This window comes from Vipera berus (genome assembly GCF_964194415.1).
Source record: "Vipera berus genome assembly, chromosome: 4".
In the NCBI taxonomy this organism is placed as follows: Eukaryota; Metazoa; Chordata; class Lepidosauria; order Squamata; family Viperidae; genus Vipera; species Vipera berus.
In genome coordinates, this window is record NC_138206.1 from 87,758,300 (window position 1) to 87,775,245 (window position 16,946).

The following is a 16,946-nucleotide window of genomic DNA, read 5'->3' on the forward strand; positions in this document are numbered from 1 at the left end:
GACCCAAACAAGTTTTGCAATAACTACAGTAAAGACTGGGTACCAAGTAGCTCCCATTGACAACCACAGTAATTTAGACTGTGGGATGTCTGAAGTTAGCTTAAGCAACAATCAGGAGCACTATGAGAGACAGGTGGCAGGGAAGATGATTTTTTTCAGTGTTTTAAAAGTCTGTAAAAATGTGGAAGAAACTAGGATGTATGTTCAGAAGCAATAGCAACAAAAAACAAATCCATAATTATCTGAGAATTCCCTTTTTATAATTTTTAATAAAACTTTTAAACAAGAAGATAAAAGCTATTACAAACTACTATAAGGTAAGAATACAAAAGGGAAAGAAAAAAGTACAAGAAAAGGAAAAAAGTTAAAGAAAAATAGAAACAAAGAAAAAATATAAAGAAGTGGTTTTACACTTTTCACACCAGTTACATGAACAAATATATCTTAACCTCTCTCTTTAAAATTACATAATAATATTCGTCATTCTGTTTCTGTTATCTATTCTATCTAATCATCAAAAGTCACAAGTTCATTTTTTTCATGCAAAATGTTTTATCACAGACTTCCAGTCAGCAATAAACGAAGATAATCTCTTTTCTCTGATCAGAGAAGTTAAGTTATCCATTTCAGCAAAATCTATCAACTTTCAGTTTCCATGTCCCTCCTTCATTTTAACTCTAATGTTGCAACAGAATATTGCTATATCTAATATTGCATCTAAGTCTTGAGACTTCTTTCCATTTGCTAAATGGTGGTTGAATTAGTTCCAAACAACTTTTAATATTTAATTTACATTTCAAGAAAAGCAGAGCAAACATCAGCAAGACCTTGGGATTGTGTGGTTGCTCTTCTTAGACCACTCTTGTCCTGGTTGTCACAATTGTTTTTTCAGTCTTGCAGGAATTATATGGGAGCTATTTTTAGAAATGGATCCACTTTCTAAAACTTAGCTCTCCCTTTTCTGCAACCAGCTCCAAAAATGTGTGCCAGGCAGGGTTGTAGCACAGTATGAGGCCAGGTAATGTTTTTATATATATAAATCCACTAGGAATTGTAAAATGACCCTTTCTGTTGCCAGAGATTTCCTAGATAAATTTGAAATACCTTTATACATTCTGGATAATTTTCCTGGAGTCATATATCAATGGTGCATCATGTTGTAGAAATAATTCACTGATGGCCCACAAAGCAAGCTTGCACATGTTTTATCTGAAATCTTTTGGTCACATTAATTAGCATCTGTTCTTGAAGCGAGATACAGATCAGGTCTGTGAAAGATTGCATAACCACCCTTCTCTCTATAATTTTTTTTAATGCTTTCTTTCTTGGAATTAATGGCACAGTTTTAGTAGTCGTTGTTTCAATTGTGCATATCTTCAGTCCACCACCTGTGATGGGCCAAGCATGGGCCTGTTAACATTGGATTCCATGGAAGAACTAAAGTCCATTTGGAAAAGAGCAAAACCCACTTAAGTAATCCCAGCCAAACAGACATACCATAGTACTATTAAGAAGGGAAAACAAGCAGCACTAGTTGAGAGCAGTAATGGAGATGGCAGCAAACATAAATGTAAGCAGCCACTCCCTTTCCCAACCCAGGGGTCACAGCCCTGGAAGGAAACATCAACCCATCTCTAGAAACTTCAAGGGAGTGGCAGTTCCCCCCACCCTCCAAAAAAGGGAACAGCCAGCAATAGCCAGCAATTGGGGAATGGCATGAGAGTGAAAAAAAACAGTCCAGGTTAAAACTGATCACTCCAAATGCAACTTCTGATAATACAGCAGTATCAAATGGAAGAAGAAACTAAATATAATCGATAAAGAAGAGAATGCAAGGGAGATTCTAGATGGAAGACAGCACAGAACCCAGAAAGCTTACTAGTAAAAAGAAAACCAGCTAATAAAATTTAAATAATAAAGTAATATTGTGCCATGATTCTTTTCTGTAATGAAAATAAATGTTTTTCCAAAACAATCTTTTTATTCCCACCATCAATCCTGACATCTGTGATGAACAGCTGGCCAAATAAGAACTGGCTTGACAGGTTGATTAAGCAACTCCTGGAAACATACTTGTGTAGTATTGGTATAAAGCTACTAATCCCAGATTTTCTAGCCAGTGTTTTATAGCTTTTTCTTTATACTTAATCATCCCAGCTTGGCCAAAGTCATTAGAGAAAGACTCTACAATTAGACTGTATAATAATCAAGAAAAAATAGGTCGGAAAAAGCAGATGGCAAATAAGGCTATTTTCTCTACCTAACATAATTTCTAGAATTTCCCCATCCTGATTCGTGTAGATAGGTTAATATTTAAATTGAAAAATAACTCTGAATTTTAGAATTTCTACAGTGTATGCATATAATAATTATTGCAATAATAGTATTTAAGTTTATTTTATACAGCTTAAGGTGCTACTTTTAAGCATTTGTTCTGAAAGTAGGTGCTTAGTTTCATGCCATTCTCAACCTCTGCCCATTTTTCTATGTCCTAATAACTCTTTAAACATAGATATTAGCATTTCTAATTATCTAAAATTTGCTTCCCATATCAGGGGACTGGAGGCTAAAACATGTAAGGAACGGTGGCTGGAATTGGGTATGTCTAGTTTAATGAAGACAAGGGTGAGTGGGGACATGATAGCAGTGTTCCAATATCTCAGGGGCTGCCACAAAGAAGAGGGAGTCAAGCTAATTTCCAAAGCACCTGAAGGCAGCACAAGAAGTAACAGATGGAAACTAATCAAGGAGAGAAGCAACCTAGAACTAAGGAGAAACTTCCTGACAGTTAGAACAATTAACCAGTGGAACAGCCTGCCGCCAGAAGCAGTGAATGCTCCAACGCTGGAAGTTTTTAAGAAGAGACTGGACAGCCATTTGTCCGAAATGGTATAGGGTTTCCTGCCTGAGCAGGGGGATGGATTAGATGGCCTCCAAGGTCCCTTCCAACTTTATTATTAGTATTATTATTGATCATTGCAGTCAGCCAGATGTTCAGACTGGATTTGGCATTTTTGTCTACCTATCGAGTCTTTACTAAGGACCTGGGATAGGCAGATGTGGATGTTTGATGGTATTACAGATATTGTCGCAGGATGGAAGCAGTTCCTAGTAAGGCCGCCTTTTGCAATTGACTAATGGCGAATTTGTTTTTTGTTATCTTCTCCAGTTCTTTCTCGTCTATTTTGCTGTCTCCAGACACTGCCACGTCCACTATCCAGACTTTTTTGTCTTTCTTATCGACAATTGTTAAGTCCGAGGTGTTATGTTGCAGGTGCTTGTCTGTTTGAAATCTGAAGTCCCAGAGCAGTTTAACTTTATCATTTTCTATGACTTTCTCTATTTTATGATCCCACCAGTTCTTGCTTACAGGCAAATGATATTTCTTGAAGATCTTCCAAAGCACACCATTGTTGCTTGCTACTTTGTTGTTGTTGTTGTTGTTGTTGTTGTTATTATTATTATTATTATTATTATTATTATTATTATTATTATTATTATTATTATTATTATTATTATTATTATTATTATTATTATTATTTATTAAATGTACTTCTTACTATTTCCCCAATTTCCATATTCTAAAACATGTTGCTCCTTAGTTGTACACATAAACTTCATCCTCATTCCTACATATTTTCCTGAAACAAAAGGCCAGTTCTTCTCTGAGAGCACCTGTCCTCTAATGCCAGGGCAGCTAAATTTATTCAGGAGCCTTTTCTGAAGGACTCTTAGAAACCTTCTAAGTGTGGCCTTGTTTTCCCTTTAATAATTTTTCTTTCCATTCTTTATCCTGAGACATCTTATGGACACCTATATTTTGCCATTTTTACACACAGGAATAACAAGTGTTTTGGCTAAAAAAGGTCAACGAGAGACGCCATGAACAATGAGTTCACTAGAAGAAATTGAAAATATCCAAACATTGTTTAGATACCAGCATTCATTTGTAACTTTCAAGGTAAGGTGGGCTAATACCTCCAAATAAGAACTCTCAACTTTGAAAGTATAAAAGACCCTCCATTTCTCAGCTTCTTAATGATTTGAAAAGAATGGAATCACCAAAGTTTATGTTGTAATGGAAGAATCAGCTATTAAATTGCTGCAAGATTCTTTTCTGTGTCTTTTTTTTAAACAAGTTTTATTGATTTTTTAATATTTACATATATATGTATTTGTGAAACAATATGGTGGTTGGGTAGTTAAAATAAAAAATAACCAGTTGTAAATAGTTCAGGTTACATCAACAGAGATGCCCTCTCTACTTCCCTTAGTTATTACATAGCCAAAATAGGCAAGTTAATACATTTCTAGTTGTAACCTAGCCAATCAACAAAACTTAAAATATATTTTCAGTAATACATATCAATATCCTGTTTTTAAATTTTATCTAATTGCAATAGAATATCCTAGAGTGGCCTATAGTATATAGGAAAAAGCTTAATTTTTGGGTAACCCACAATTCCCTAGTTCAATAAAGAATAATTCTTTTATCTACAAAACGTATATTGTTCATTACAAAGCATTCTTATGTTTTACCATTAAAGTCTAATTTTCATCTTAACAAATCACCAGTTATTAGAAATACATTTTTTGCCTTAGCCATTCAACAATTATTAAAATACCATCTTTTATATATAAAATTCTAAATTCTATACTATGGTTCAAAAGTAACCACTGAATATTCTATAAGTCATCTTAACCATACATCAATTATTAAAATACTATCTTTTGATATGTCATTCCAAGTTAGAGATCTAAAAGCTAAATGTAAAATCAGTTATATTTTTAGGGATTCCCCTTAATCCATAAAAGAGATATTTTTATAGTCTATCTTTAGGAATACCAAAAAAGAAACAAGTTCAGTTTTTTTATAAAAAAAAATCCAACTCTTGCCTTCTATTTGTGCCAATCATACATCCCTCTTGGCATCTTTAAAATCTCAGATGTATCTTCCTTTCTTTCTAAACCCCTTATTTGGATCCAAGGAGCGTATCCAAATGTCAGTTTTGCAAGGAAGATGTCCCCTTTGTAACCATTTTTATTTTTGCTTTGATAATTCAGTTTTTGATGGTTGATATAATATAGTTGTCATTAAATCAGTCAGATCTTTTGGTTCTTCCAATTCTATCTGGGTTAGGTAGAAAGTAGTAGCTGGTATTATAATTGTCCTTTGATTAATTGAATTCTCAATATATTGTATTTGAAGGCCTTTAGTGTCTTCACTCTTGGTGTTGTTTTCTTCAGGTGCTGCTGTTTTTTGAGTTGCATGTTTTATAGTTGCCATTAAAGTTTGGATTTTAAGGTCTTCTATAGGTTGCTTTTGTTGTTCTTTCAAATCTCCTATTTTAGTGTTAGTTTCCAATTCTATTTGATTTTGGCCTATCTTTTCCTCATTTAAAGTCAAAATTTGATTTGGTGGCTTTAAGTTGTCGGATTTTTCTTGCAATTTGCTCTGTCATTGCCAGGATCGTGTCCAGTATCAGTTTATAATCAAGTGATGGGGTGTATTCATTAATTTCGTTGTTGTTTGCAGTTAAATCTTCCATGGAGGCTATTTTAATAAGAGTCAAAGATTTTCCACCTCCTGAAGAATTGTATTCAGTGGCAGGTGCTCTCACCCCTTATCTCAGTGTCAAGGACAGCTCTGTTATTCAGTGAGGAAATTTACTTGCTGTACCAGGTTTCGCCACAAGATGTCATCAGTAACATGTAAGAATTTTCTTTTCTTTTCTTTTTCCACACTAATATAGAACTTTTGTAGGATTAGTCCAAATATTTTCCTTAATTCACAGCTTAGAGAGAAGATAGGGTAGTGGATTCCCAGCAAAAAATAGAAGCTTTTTAGTAAATACAGATGAAATAACTTAATTTCTATGCTGAATTAATTAAAGTTCTTTTGTAGCTTTGAGGCTTTAAGATTTGTTCCCAAAGTAGATATTCTCCGTTTTCTCAAAAAATGGGGAAAGAGATTTTCAGGAAAGTCCCACAGGAAGATGATTAGGGAATAAGAAAGGTAAAAGCTCACCCAGGTCCTCCAGATTGCTTCTTAGTGCTAGGTAGTGCTTTGGCTTTCAGCAGGGAGCGGGTTAATGATTGGCCATCTCTATGGCCGGTCTCTTCTTCTTTGGGCCAAAGGAGATGATTCCGGATTCCAGCGGAGGGATGCCACCCTTCTGCGATCACAGGAAACTCCTCCTCTCAGTAATCGCCCCTCCAGGGCAATTTTTGACCTTTTTCAGGGTCCTCCAAACAAGAAAGAAATGGACGGCAGGAAGCAGGCTGTTCCTGCACGTCCAGAAGCGTCGTGCACACAAACCAGAAGCCTTTTCTGTGTCTTTTGAACAGACTTGCTTCAGTATTATTATATTTATATTTATTAAACTTATATACCGCCCTTCTCCCGTAGGACCCAGGGCGGCTCACAAGGCAAATAAAACGACATTACAATAAAAAAATTAATAGCAATTAAAATAGATTAAATTTTCCTTGATTAAAATCTAAAACCCGTATATCTCTGATTAAAAACCCAATTACAATAAGTTAAAAAAAGTAAAAAATCCTCAGTCCTGGCCGGAAAGCTCAAAGAGCCAGGTCTTCAGGTCCCGGTGGAACGAACGAAAATCAGGGGCAGTCCTAAGCTCTACGGGTAACTGGTTCCAGAGGGCAGGCACGCCACAGAGAAGGCCCTCCCTGTGGGAGCGCACAGGACGAAGGGAACTTTCCTTGTTCAAATATGCTCTTCTTTTGCCAATTAGAAATTAAAATTGGACCAATTAAGCTTATAAAGCTTATGATAGGTGTAATAAGGTAAATTCCTCATTAGCTTTTAATAACACTTTTCGGCTTTTTAATTACAAAGATGATTATCACCATGTTTCTTACAGAATGTCCATGTCCTAAGGACTAAGAACGGCTGCAGGACTTGGGTTTGGCTAGTCCAGGGGTAGGCAACCTCAGCTCTTTTATGACTCATGGACTTCAACTCCCAGAATTCTGGGAGTTGAAGTCCATGAGTCATAAAAGAGCCAAGGTTGCCTACCCCTGGGCTAGTCTAAAGAAAAGAAGAAATAGGGGAGAGATGATAACAGTATTCCAGTATTTGAGGGGCTGCGAAAAGAAGAGGGGCTCACATTATTCACCAAAGCACCAGAGGGCAGGACAAGAAACAATGGTTGGAAGCTGATCAAAGAGAGAAGCAACCTGGAATTAAGGAGAAACTTCCTGACAGTGAGGACAATCAACCATTGGAACAGCTTGCTTCCAGAAATCATGGGTGCTCCATCACTGGAGATTTTTAAGAAGAGGCTAGACAGTCACTTGTCTGAGATGGTATAGGTTCTTCTGCTTGAGCAGGGGGCTGGACTAGAAGACCTCCAAGGTCCCTTCCAGCTCTATTCTATATATCATCACTGAATTTCCCTGTTCAGATCAAAGGATTGTGGTTCTTATTTTCCTTCTTTTAGAAAAGTCAAGCAATAGGACCATTTTCTGTCCTTCTGGGTTGTTTGAGAGTTTCTTTTCTCCCATTTCAAAACATGGGATTTACACTATTGCTGTAAGATCCTACATAGGTAGATCTAAATCTTTAATCAAACCTCAATTAATTGGTGTTAGTTGTTCAATACCAGCATTGGCAGAATCAGGTTGATCATGAATGATCTTGTAAAACTATAATCAGCTGTATTTGATTACTCCTTGGGTGGGAGACTCCCACAACTCTCAGATTTATAGAAACAGTTACCCAAACAATGACGGGGGGGGGGGAGAAAACTTCAGAAGAGAATTGCTGCTCCATAATTATTTTTTTCATAACAATTGCCAAGAAAACTACATGAACATCTTCATATAATCCTCATGGGCCCAACTCGACTTAAGGAGTTATTACCCTAATTGGGACACTTAAAGACAGTATCATTTTTAATAAGAGAATCACTGATTAATCTTTATTAAATTCAAATTGACTAAATCATATATGTCAAAATGAAAATACAGCAGGAATAAATTATAGATAGCCGTTATGTTGCTCCTCAGAATTTCCCCTCTATTTTCATTCATTCTATCATTAAAAAGCTTTACACAAGACAAACTGGAACAGAAACACAAACCCTAATAATAAAAGCAAGTAGAGCAAACATTTAGAATTATGCCATGGAGTCATTTTACTAAGATGAAAAACTGAGATTAAAGTTTATAACTAACAGGTAACTTTTTGTAAATAGGAACAGTTAATGGCTTGAACAATGTTTTAAGATGTTTGTTATGGGATTTAACAAAAGTCAGATAATTTTTCAAAGTAAGTTAAACAATGAAAATACTAGTGCATTTTAATAATCTGTTTTTATTTCTTTTAAATGATATTTATCCAAATTGTTTTTAATTGATATTTCTCCAGATAGTTTATTGTTTATATATTTATTCTGTATACCAGAATAAAAAATAAAATTATAATTTACATGAAAACACTAATTAGTAGATGATTCTGCAATCAAAAAATACATTCAAATGTTCCGTATAAAAGTAATTTAGATCATAACAAACACATTTAAGTTAAAGTAAAATGAAATGCAGCAATTGCAAAGAGAAAAATTCAAAATAAAAAGCGAATAAATCAGGAGAAATATAAAACATTTTTGGGTGTCACATAGTTCTTAAAATATGAAAATGTCAATATGTTCCCTGTTACAGGTAGTCCTCAAGTTCTGGCAGCAATTAGGATTGGAATTCCCATCACAAAGTGATGCAATCACAAAGCATGCTGTCACATGACCATGATGCTTAGCAACTGCAAGTCTAACAGTCTCAGTTGCTGTCATTATATGAGAACTGCATAGATCATTAAACAAGGACCTCATGTGATTGTGACTTCCAACTTCCTGCCAGCTTTCCCATTGATTTTGCTTGTAGGAAGCTGACAGAAAACATCAGAAATCATGACCACTGCATAGATGCTGCAATGGCTGGAACTCCAAGGACCAGTCATAAGTGCCATTCATTTAATACATAGTTTGAATGTTCGCTAAACAAATGGTCGTAACCTGAGGACTACCTGCATAGCACTCCAATCTTCATCAGGTAGACCTTACCTATCTTGTTTGCTGACTACTAGAATGATGATCCCTGTTTACAACATTGAAACTACAATAAAAGGAACCATTTGACTTTTGCCATTGAAGGACAAGAGAGGACTTATTAGAAAAGAGCGGAAGTTGGGAAAGATCACAGGAAAAAAGGAGAAGGAGAGGGCAAAGGATGAGATAGTTAGGTAGTGTTATCAACAAATGAATATGAGTTTGAGCAAAGTCTGAGAGACAATGGAGGACATGAGATCTGATATGCTATGGTCCATTGGTTTGCGAAAAGTCGGACAAAACCTAGTGACTGAATAACTATTTGTCCAATGTAAATCTTAAGACAAAAAGAATGGTGTATTTTTCCCCCTACAAATCTATCAAATGTGAATTCATAAGCCTGTTGAATTAAGATTTTCCCCAAGTCTTTCTTTAAAGTAAAAATTTTAAAATAACTTTTTCCAAAAAAGAAAATAAGAAAAGATTTGTAACTTTAATAGTGGGTTGGGTTTATTGCCTTCATCCAGGGAGTTTCTTCAAGTAAGCAACCTAATTTACCAGCCTGGTGTTCTTTATAGCTTATTTCTTGGTAGAGATGCATTAGATCAGACATGTCAAACACAAGGCCCGGGGGCCCACCCAGTAGGCCACGCCTACCCAGGCCATACCCACCCGGCCCCCTAAGGGCAACCTCAATGCTGATGTGGCCCTCAATGAAATTGAGTTTGACACCCCTGCATTAGATTGTGCTGCACTGTACTTGACAGAGTGAAAGAGAACTGGCTTAATGAAACGTTTAGAATAAATTCTGAACTATCAAAATACTGTAAGACATTCAGGATCTACTTCTATGCAGAAGAAAATGCTAGCATGATTGTCTTGTTCCTTTCTAACTTTTTAAAAATTCTTTTAGGAAAGGAAAAAAATCAGATTTCATCAATATATGGCTCTCCTTCAGACAATGCTTTTGAGGTCATTTACAGGTAATATAATTTTAGAGAATGGTCATTAAATAGAGTAATTGTTTTGTGGGCAACTGATCAATATGATCATCTTTCACAGTGTCATTATTTTCTCTATCATATGTTCTTGACCCATCATGTTCACCGTGTATTCAACCTCTCTTTTATGGCAATGGAATCTAGTTATGGCAGATCTAACTGACCAGGCATTTCTGTTGATATACAAAGCACAGGTCTGCAGTTAGAGCACCTTTGTGAATGTTTCAAGAATATTATAATGTTTTCCACTGAAATGGTAGGACTGTTTCATGTATCACATACAGATTTTTCCAACTCCTGATCAGCATCATTTAAGTAATGCTGTAAAAAGAATTCATTTCATACAAACATAAATAGATATGTAAAGCAATAACAACAATAGCATTTTATAAAGTTATACTGAATGATGTTTGCTTTAATTCTAGGTCAAAGGAAGAGTTAGAAACCTTCTCCAATTCCATCAATGAGCTCTGGCCTGTGGTAGGAAGAGAAGTGCTTTCTGCCTTTGACCTGTCCCAGTTCCCACTCATTTGCGAGCTGGGTGGTAAGTACCACCTGTGCTTTCCCATCTTCTTCACATGTTGGGCCAATGGGCTGGATGGCTTCTTAGCTTCTCTTACAAATCTTCTCAACTGTATGTGGAAAAGGAGACATCCTTAGGAGATCAAAAACCCCTTTGAGATGTCTATAGCAGACTTTGAGAAATAGTCCAGTTTTAAAGATAGTTAACTGTCATTCTGGCCTGATAGATAACACAGTCAGTGGAGAATTTGGCAGAGGCTGTTGGAAAAGGGAGACATTTCTGAAATGAAAACAGTGTACTATTCTTCCCCCTTTCCAGTGCTGACCATACATGGGAAAAAACTGAAATCAGAGAATAGCAGGCTGATCAATAAAGGACCCTTAAACTGGATTTGCCTGGAAACATTTTGTGGATGTAAGAGACCATGACTGAATATGATGTGGGATTTGGTGCCCTTTGAGATGATGTTCCGTTTTTGTGTCTTCAAACTGCATCAAAAGACATTATTTTTGATCATTGTGAATATTCAGTGTATCCATCCTAAGGAATTCTCATACCGTGGACCATATAAAAGTTGAGAATCAATTGACTCAATCTCTGTTCTTTTTCCCTATTAGTATTTGTTTTCGATGATATGAAGCATAGCAAATTTGGAAGAAGTTTGCCTCATTTTTGAAATCATTAGATTCCAGTTAATGTCATGGTAGCTTAGAAAAATAATAGGTAGGGTAGCTTCAGGGAAAAAGGCTGGACATATACAAATTTTTGTTTTGCAGTTTCTTAATTACATTTTGTTCCTTTCTTTAAGGAGGCACTGGTGGCTTAACTAAGGAATTGATTTCACTCTACCCAAAATGTACTGTGACTGTTTTTGACCTTCCTGAAATAGTGGAAGCATCCAAGAACCATTGTTTTCCTTCAGAACAGACCCAGATCACTTTCCATGCAGGTAAAAAATGTGATGCAATCTTCCTTGTGGGTTGAACTCATGTTTTGCTAAGCACAAGAAACTTTCACATAAAGACTGTATTCTGTGTTTTTTAAAAAAGAGAAAACAGATTATTCTGTCAGAATAATCTGGAAGATATGGTACTAAATGAGATTTTACTTATTTTTTGTAGGTGATTTTTTTAAAGATCCCATTCCTGAAGCAGACCTGTACATTTTGGCCAGGACTCTGCATGACTGGTCAGATGCAGTGGCGTAGCGTGGGGGGTGCAGGGGGGGCCGGCCGCACCGGGTGCAACATCTGGGGGGGGCGCGCTCGCACTGAGCTGCTCAGGGAGCCCCAAGGGCTGCACAGAGTCGGCTTGGCTCCGCTCTCGAGCTGCTCTTTCTTGCAAAGCGAAACGAGTCCGGCAGGTGAGATGGGCGGCCACATAAACTGAATAAAATAAATAGAAGCGCCCAACTCTCCGCCCAGGCTCAGGCCAACCGCAAGCGCCCCGCAGGCACCCCGGCAGGCTTGGCCGAGCGAAGACGGACCCGCCGGCCGGCTGGCCTAGCTTCGTGCGCATGCGTGGCTTTATTTAGCGGGGCTCACGTGCGAGCTTGAATGCAGCGGCTCTTGCAGGTCGGAGCCCCGCCCAGCCGCCCTCGAGAGGGACCCGGAAGCATCCCGCATGCGCGCGACTCTTCTTGGAAAGTCTACGCCGCTGCGGGGCGCGTCTTTTCGGCGGTGCCATGACGTCACCGGGTTAGGGGGCGCAAATTGCCCCGGGTGCTGACAACCCACGCTACGCCACTGGTCAGATGAGAGTTGTTTGCAGCTGTTACGCAAAGTGTACCAGGCCTGCAAACCTGGTAGGTATTCTTTAATCATGAAAAGTTAAATTTGCTAGGGAATTGGCAAAGTTCTTACTTGGCTCATGTTTTGGACTGCCCTAAGTCTAGGGTCATTTCAAATTCACCATCCAGTTTTCCTGGGCCTTCAACTGGCATCTTAGAATAAGTAATTCAGCTGCAGTGCTGAAAAAAATTGTGTTTCCAGAGTGATTCTTGCAGCTATCTTTTCTTTATAACCCAAAGGGCCTGTGTTGTGCAGATCAGATTCATTCATATTTTAGTGGCTGTGGTACAAATGAGTAAGACTTCTCATTGTGACCCTGTGACTATTTACTATTTCTTGGCCTCTACTGCCTAGATATATATTTTAGCAATCTTTCTACACTTGCTGCAAAAATGACTAAGTAATAGCTTCTTTATAGTGGAAAAAATATAATAATAATAACCCAGTAAGGCACTATAAAGGTAAAGGTAAAGGTTCCCCCGCACGTGCGTGCTAGTCGTTTCCAACTCTAGGGGTCGGTGCTCATCTCCATTTCAAAGCCGAAGAGCCAGCGCTTGTCTGAGGACGTTTCCATGGTCATGTGGCTGGCATGACTAGACGCCAAAGGCGCACGGAATGCTGTTACCTTCCCACCGTAGTGGTCTGTATTTTTCTACTTGCATTTTTATGTGCTTTCGAACTGCTAGGTTGGCAGGAGCTTGGATGAGTAACAGGCGCTCACTCTGTTATGCGGCACTTGGGATTCGACCCGCCAAACTGCCAACCTTCTGATCAACAAGCTCAGTGTCCTAACCCACTGAGCCACCGCGTCCCTATAGGGACATTAGCACACTGAGCTTGTTGATCAGATGGTTGAAAGTTTGGCGGGTCAAATCCCAAGTGCCGCATAACAGAGTGAGTGCCTGTTACTCGTCCCAGCTTCTGCCAACCTAGCAGATCGAAAAAACATAAAAAATGCAAGTAGAAACATAGGGACCACTACGGTGGGAAGTTAACAGCGCTCCGTGCGCCTTTGGCATCTAGTCATGCCGGCCACATGACCACGGACATGTCCTCGGACAAGCGCTGGCTCTTCGGCTTTGAAACAGAGATGAGCACCGGCCCCTAGAGTTGGAAACAACTAGCAATGCATGTGGGGGGGAACCTTTACCTTTTTAAGGCACTATATTGATGTGGTTGTGGGGCTTTATGCTCTCAGGAAGATGAGAGCTATGCCAGAAATTCAACCATACTAGACAGGTCTCATCAGAGGAGTCAGACAAAGAATGTGTCTCCCATAAGAAATATGGTGAGATGTAAATTACAGAAACCCTTACCAGCTTGGTGGTCGCCAACACTGACAGTATTTACTCATGAGGGAAGATAGGCGGGCATGGAATTTTGCAAGTACACTAGATAGTTGTATAAGAAAAAAGGTCATTGGAAGAATATATGAAGGAGGATAAGGAAACACTGAAACTAGTACATCATGAGGGCTTATTGGAGATACCAAAATGGACTGTAAGAGGGATCAAATACAGGTAGTCCTTGAATTACAACCATTCATTTGCTGATAGTTACAATGGCAGTGAAAAAAATGACCTTTCACCAGTTTTCACACTTTTCACCATTGTGGAATCCCCATGGTCATGTGATTAAAATTTGGGCACTAGGCAGTTGGCATGTATTTATAACAGTTGCACTGCCTGGAGGTCATGTTATCACCATTTGTAACTTTCCCAGCTAGCTTCTGACAAGCAAACTCAATGGAGAATCCAGATTTCTTTAATGACAGCATGAGTCATTTAACAAACTGTAGCGAATTCATTTAATAGCTGTGGCAATAAATAAGCTAAAACTCACTTAAGAATTGTCTTGCTTAGCAATGAAAATTTTGGGCTCAGTTGTGGTTGTAATCCAAGCATTACCTGCAAAGAATAAAAAAGAGAAATGGCAAGACAAACTATTACACAGCAAAGCAGATAACAAGACCTGGCAATGGCTAAGAGCAGGAAAATTGAATAAAGAGACAAAGGGGCTAATTCTGGATGCACAAGACCAAGCTTTAAGAACAAATGAATTCAAAGCCCGAATTGAGAAGATAGCAACAGATAGCAACTGCCAAATCTGCAAAAAAGCTGAAGAAACAGTGGACCACCTAGTTCAGGGATAGGCAACCTTGGCTCTTTTATGACTCGTGGACTTCAACTCCCAAAATTCCTGAGCCAGCATTCTGGGAGTTGAAGTCCATGAGTCATAAAAGAGCCAAGGTTGCCTACCCCTGACCTAGTTAGTTGCTGCAAGACTATCACACAGACTGACTACAAATAACAGCATGACTAAGTAGCAACTATGTTGCATTGGAATATATGCAAGAAATACCATTTGCTACAAGCAAGAACAGACCACAAAATAGACAAAAGTAATGGAAAATGCAGAAGCTAAAGTGCACTGGGACTTTAGAATTCCAATAGACAAACACCTGCTACATACCATCCCAGACGTAGCACCTACTGATAAGACTGGACCTTTCAGAACCTGCAGATAGCAAAACAAAACAGAAAGACTTGGAGAAAATCACAAAATACAAAGACCAGCAATTAGAAGTACAATGAATTTGGCAAATGAAAGCAAAGATAAAAACAATAATAATAGGCACCTTGGGTACAGTCCTAAAACCATGGAAGCACCACTTGAATACCATTGGCATTAACAAAATCACCAAATTGCAAAAGGAAATTTTACTTGTAACAATACCTTTAATGCCATCCAACAACATCTGCCTATCCCAGGTCCTTGGTGGATATTAGGTGCATAAAAACACTTAATCCAGTCTAACGTCTACTGACTGTGTAGCCAACCACCACAAAAATAATTGGATATCATTAAGGATGTACAAGTTAAAAATCTGATTTGTAAAGAATACATCCAAAGAATGAGAAAATTGCTAATGACAACATTGAAAGGTGGAAACACCATCAAAACTGGCCCATATACTGCTGGAATTTTAACTGGACATAAGCTGAACTGGACAATTTGGACTGAAAAACAATAAAACTGATGACTATTTACTATGTCTTACGACCCCATAATAATATTGATTGATTATACTTCAAGTCAAACAAACTGTCAGAGAAGTAGAGTATGCACTGGCTAAGTATATATAAAATAACCAATAACAAAACATGAATTTTGATATATTATATTTTGATATAATATATGGGAGAGCGATGGTTCAGTTGTTAAAGATGCTGAGCTTGTTACCTGGAAAGCTGACAGCAAGAGTTTGAGATCTGAGTGCCACACGATGGGATGAGCTCCTGCTACTTGCCCCAGCTCCTGCCAACCCAGCAGTTCAAAAGCATTCAAATGCAGGTAGATAAATAGGTACGACTTCAGTGGGAATGTGACAGCTTTCTGTACACCTCAGCATATAGTCACAGTGGCCATATGACCAAAGAAGGATCTTTGAACAACACTGGCTTCCTTGGGTAAAAAACAGACATGAGCACCGCCCCTAGAATCAGACACAACTGTACAGGGGAAACCTTTACTGTTATAATATAATATCATGAAACATAAACAGAATTTTGGCAAGGAAGATCTTTAAGGGTCAATTTCTACAGAAGATTGAGAGGAAAGCCTTGGAGAATAATTTAAATATCTCCAAATTAACAAAATTTCCAAGAACAACAACAAATTGGTTTGTACTGACCATTGGCAGGAATAAATATAACATGTTTGAAAGAAGGATTCATAATGCAAAATTGGGGCATTTTCAAAATATTATGTAATATTCATTGGGCTGTGAAATAAATAACAATATTTTCTCACCTCTAAATCATTGAAATATATTTTGAAACAGGTGGCGGTGTCTTAATAGTGGAAATGCTTCTCGATGAAGACAGGAGAGGGCCTTTAGCAGCCCACATCTACGCCTTGTTAATGTTGCTCTACATTGAAGGGAGAGAACGGTCAGCAACTGAGTTTAATGTGCTCCTCTGTAATGCTGGTTTCCAAGAAGTTGAGTTAAAGAAAGGAAGCCTCTTTCATATTATTCTAGGAAGAAAATAATGTCTTCAATTTCTTCCTGTTGAATGTTTCAAAGGAAATTGCAGTAATTAAAGTCTTGATTTGTTAATTACAGCTATATTCTATTTTTCTTCCATGTCGACAGATTACGTAGCTGATCCTTTTCTTATCACAAAATAGTTTCACCATAACTAGAGATTCTCAATCATGGCTGCAAAAATCCTGAGAACCAATTCTGGGCAATAAAGACATAGATGAAACTTACCATATCACAAAAATCAATCTCCTTATAGCACTTCAGTTCTTCCCATCTTTATATACAATCTTCTTACACACATTAAACAAATGATAGAGTATTGGAGAAAATCTGAAAGGTCCAGATCAGGATTCTAACCTATACATATTGCTTTGCTAATTCAGTATTGTTAGCTCCTCTAAAAAGCAATTAAGCACTAGAAATTCTGCAACACAGAGGATGCAATAGGTGCTAACAAGATACCGGTAAATAAAAATATAAACCATAGGATTCAAGCCTACCACAAGGAAATTAA

At 37.8% G+C, this 16,946-nt stretch overlaps 1 protein-coding gene across 1 annotated transcript; it reads left to right on the forward strand.

Annotated features, from left to right (window-relative positions):
* Positions 1-1,008: 1,008 nt before the first annotated feature.
* On the forward strand, positions 1,009-16,437 carry LOC308667253 (acetylserotonin O-methyltransferase-like; the record flags this gene model as incomplete). The annotated part of the gene is made up of 7 exons (XM_081326393.1): positions 1,009-1,018; positions 9,985-10,054; positions 10,498-10,616; positions 11,404-11,544; positions 11,717-11,793; positions 12,353-12,398; positions 16,229-16,437. 7 exons carry the CDS (start codon positions 1,009-1,011, stop codon positions 16,435-16,437), a joined length of 672 nt encoding a protein of 223 aa, XP_081182519.1.
* Between the last annotated feature and the right edge of the window lie 509 nt (positions 16,438-16,946).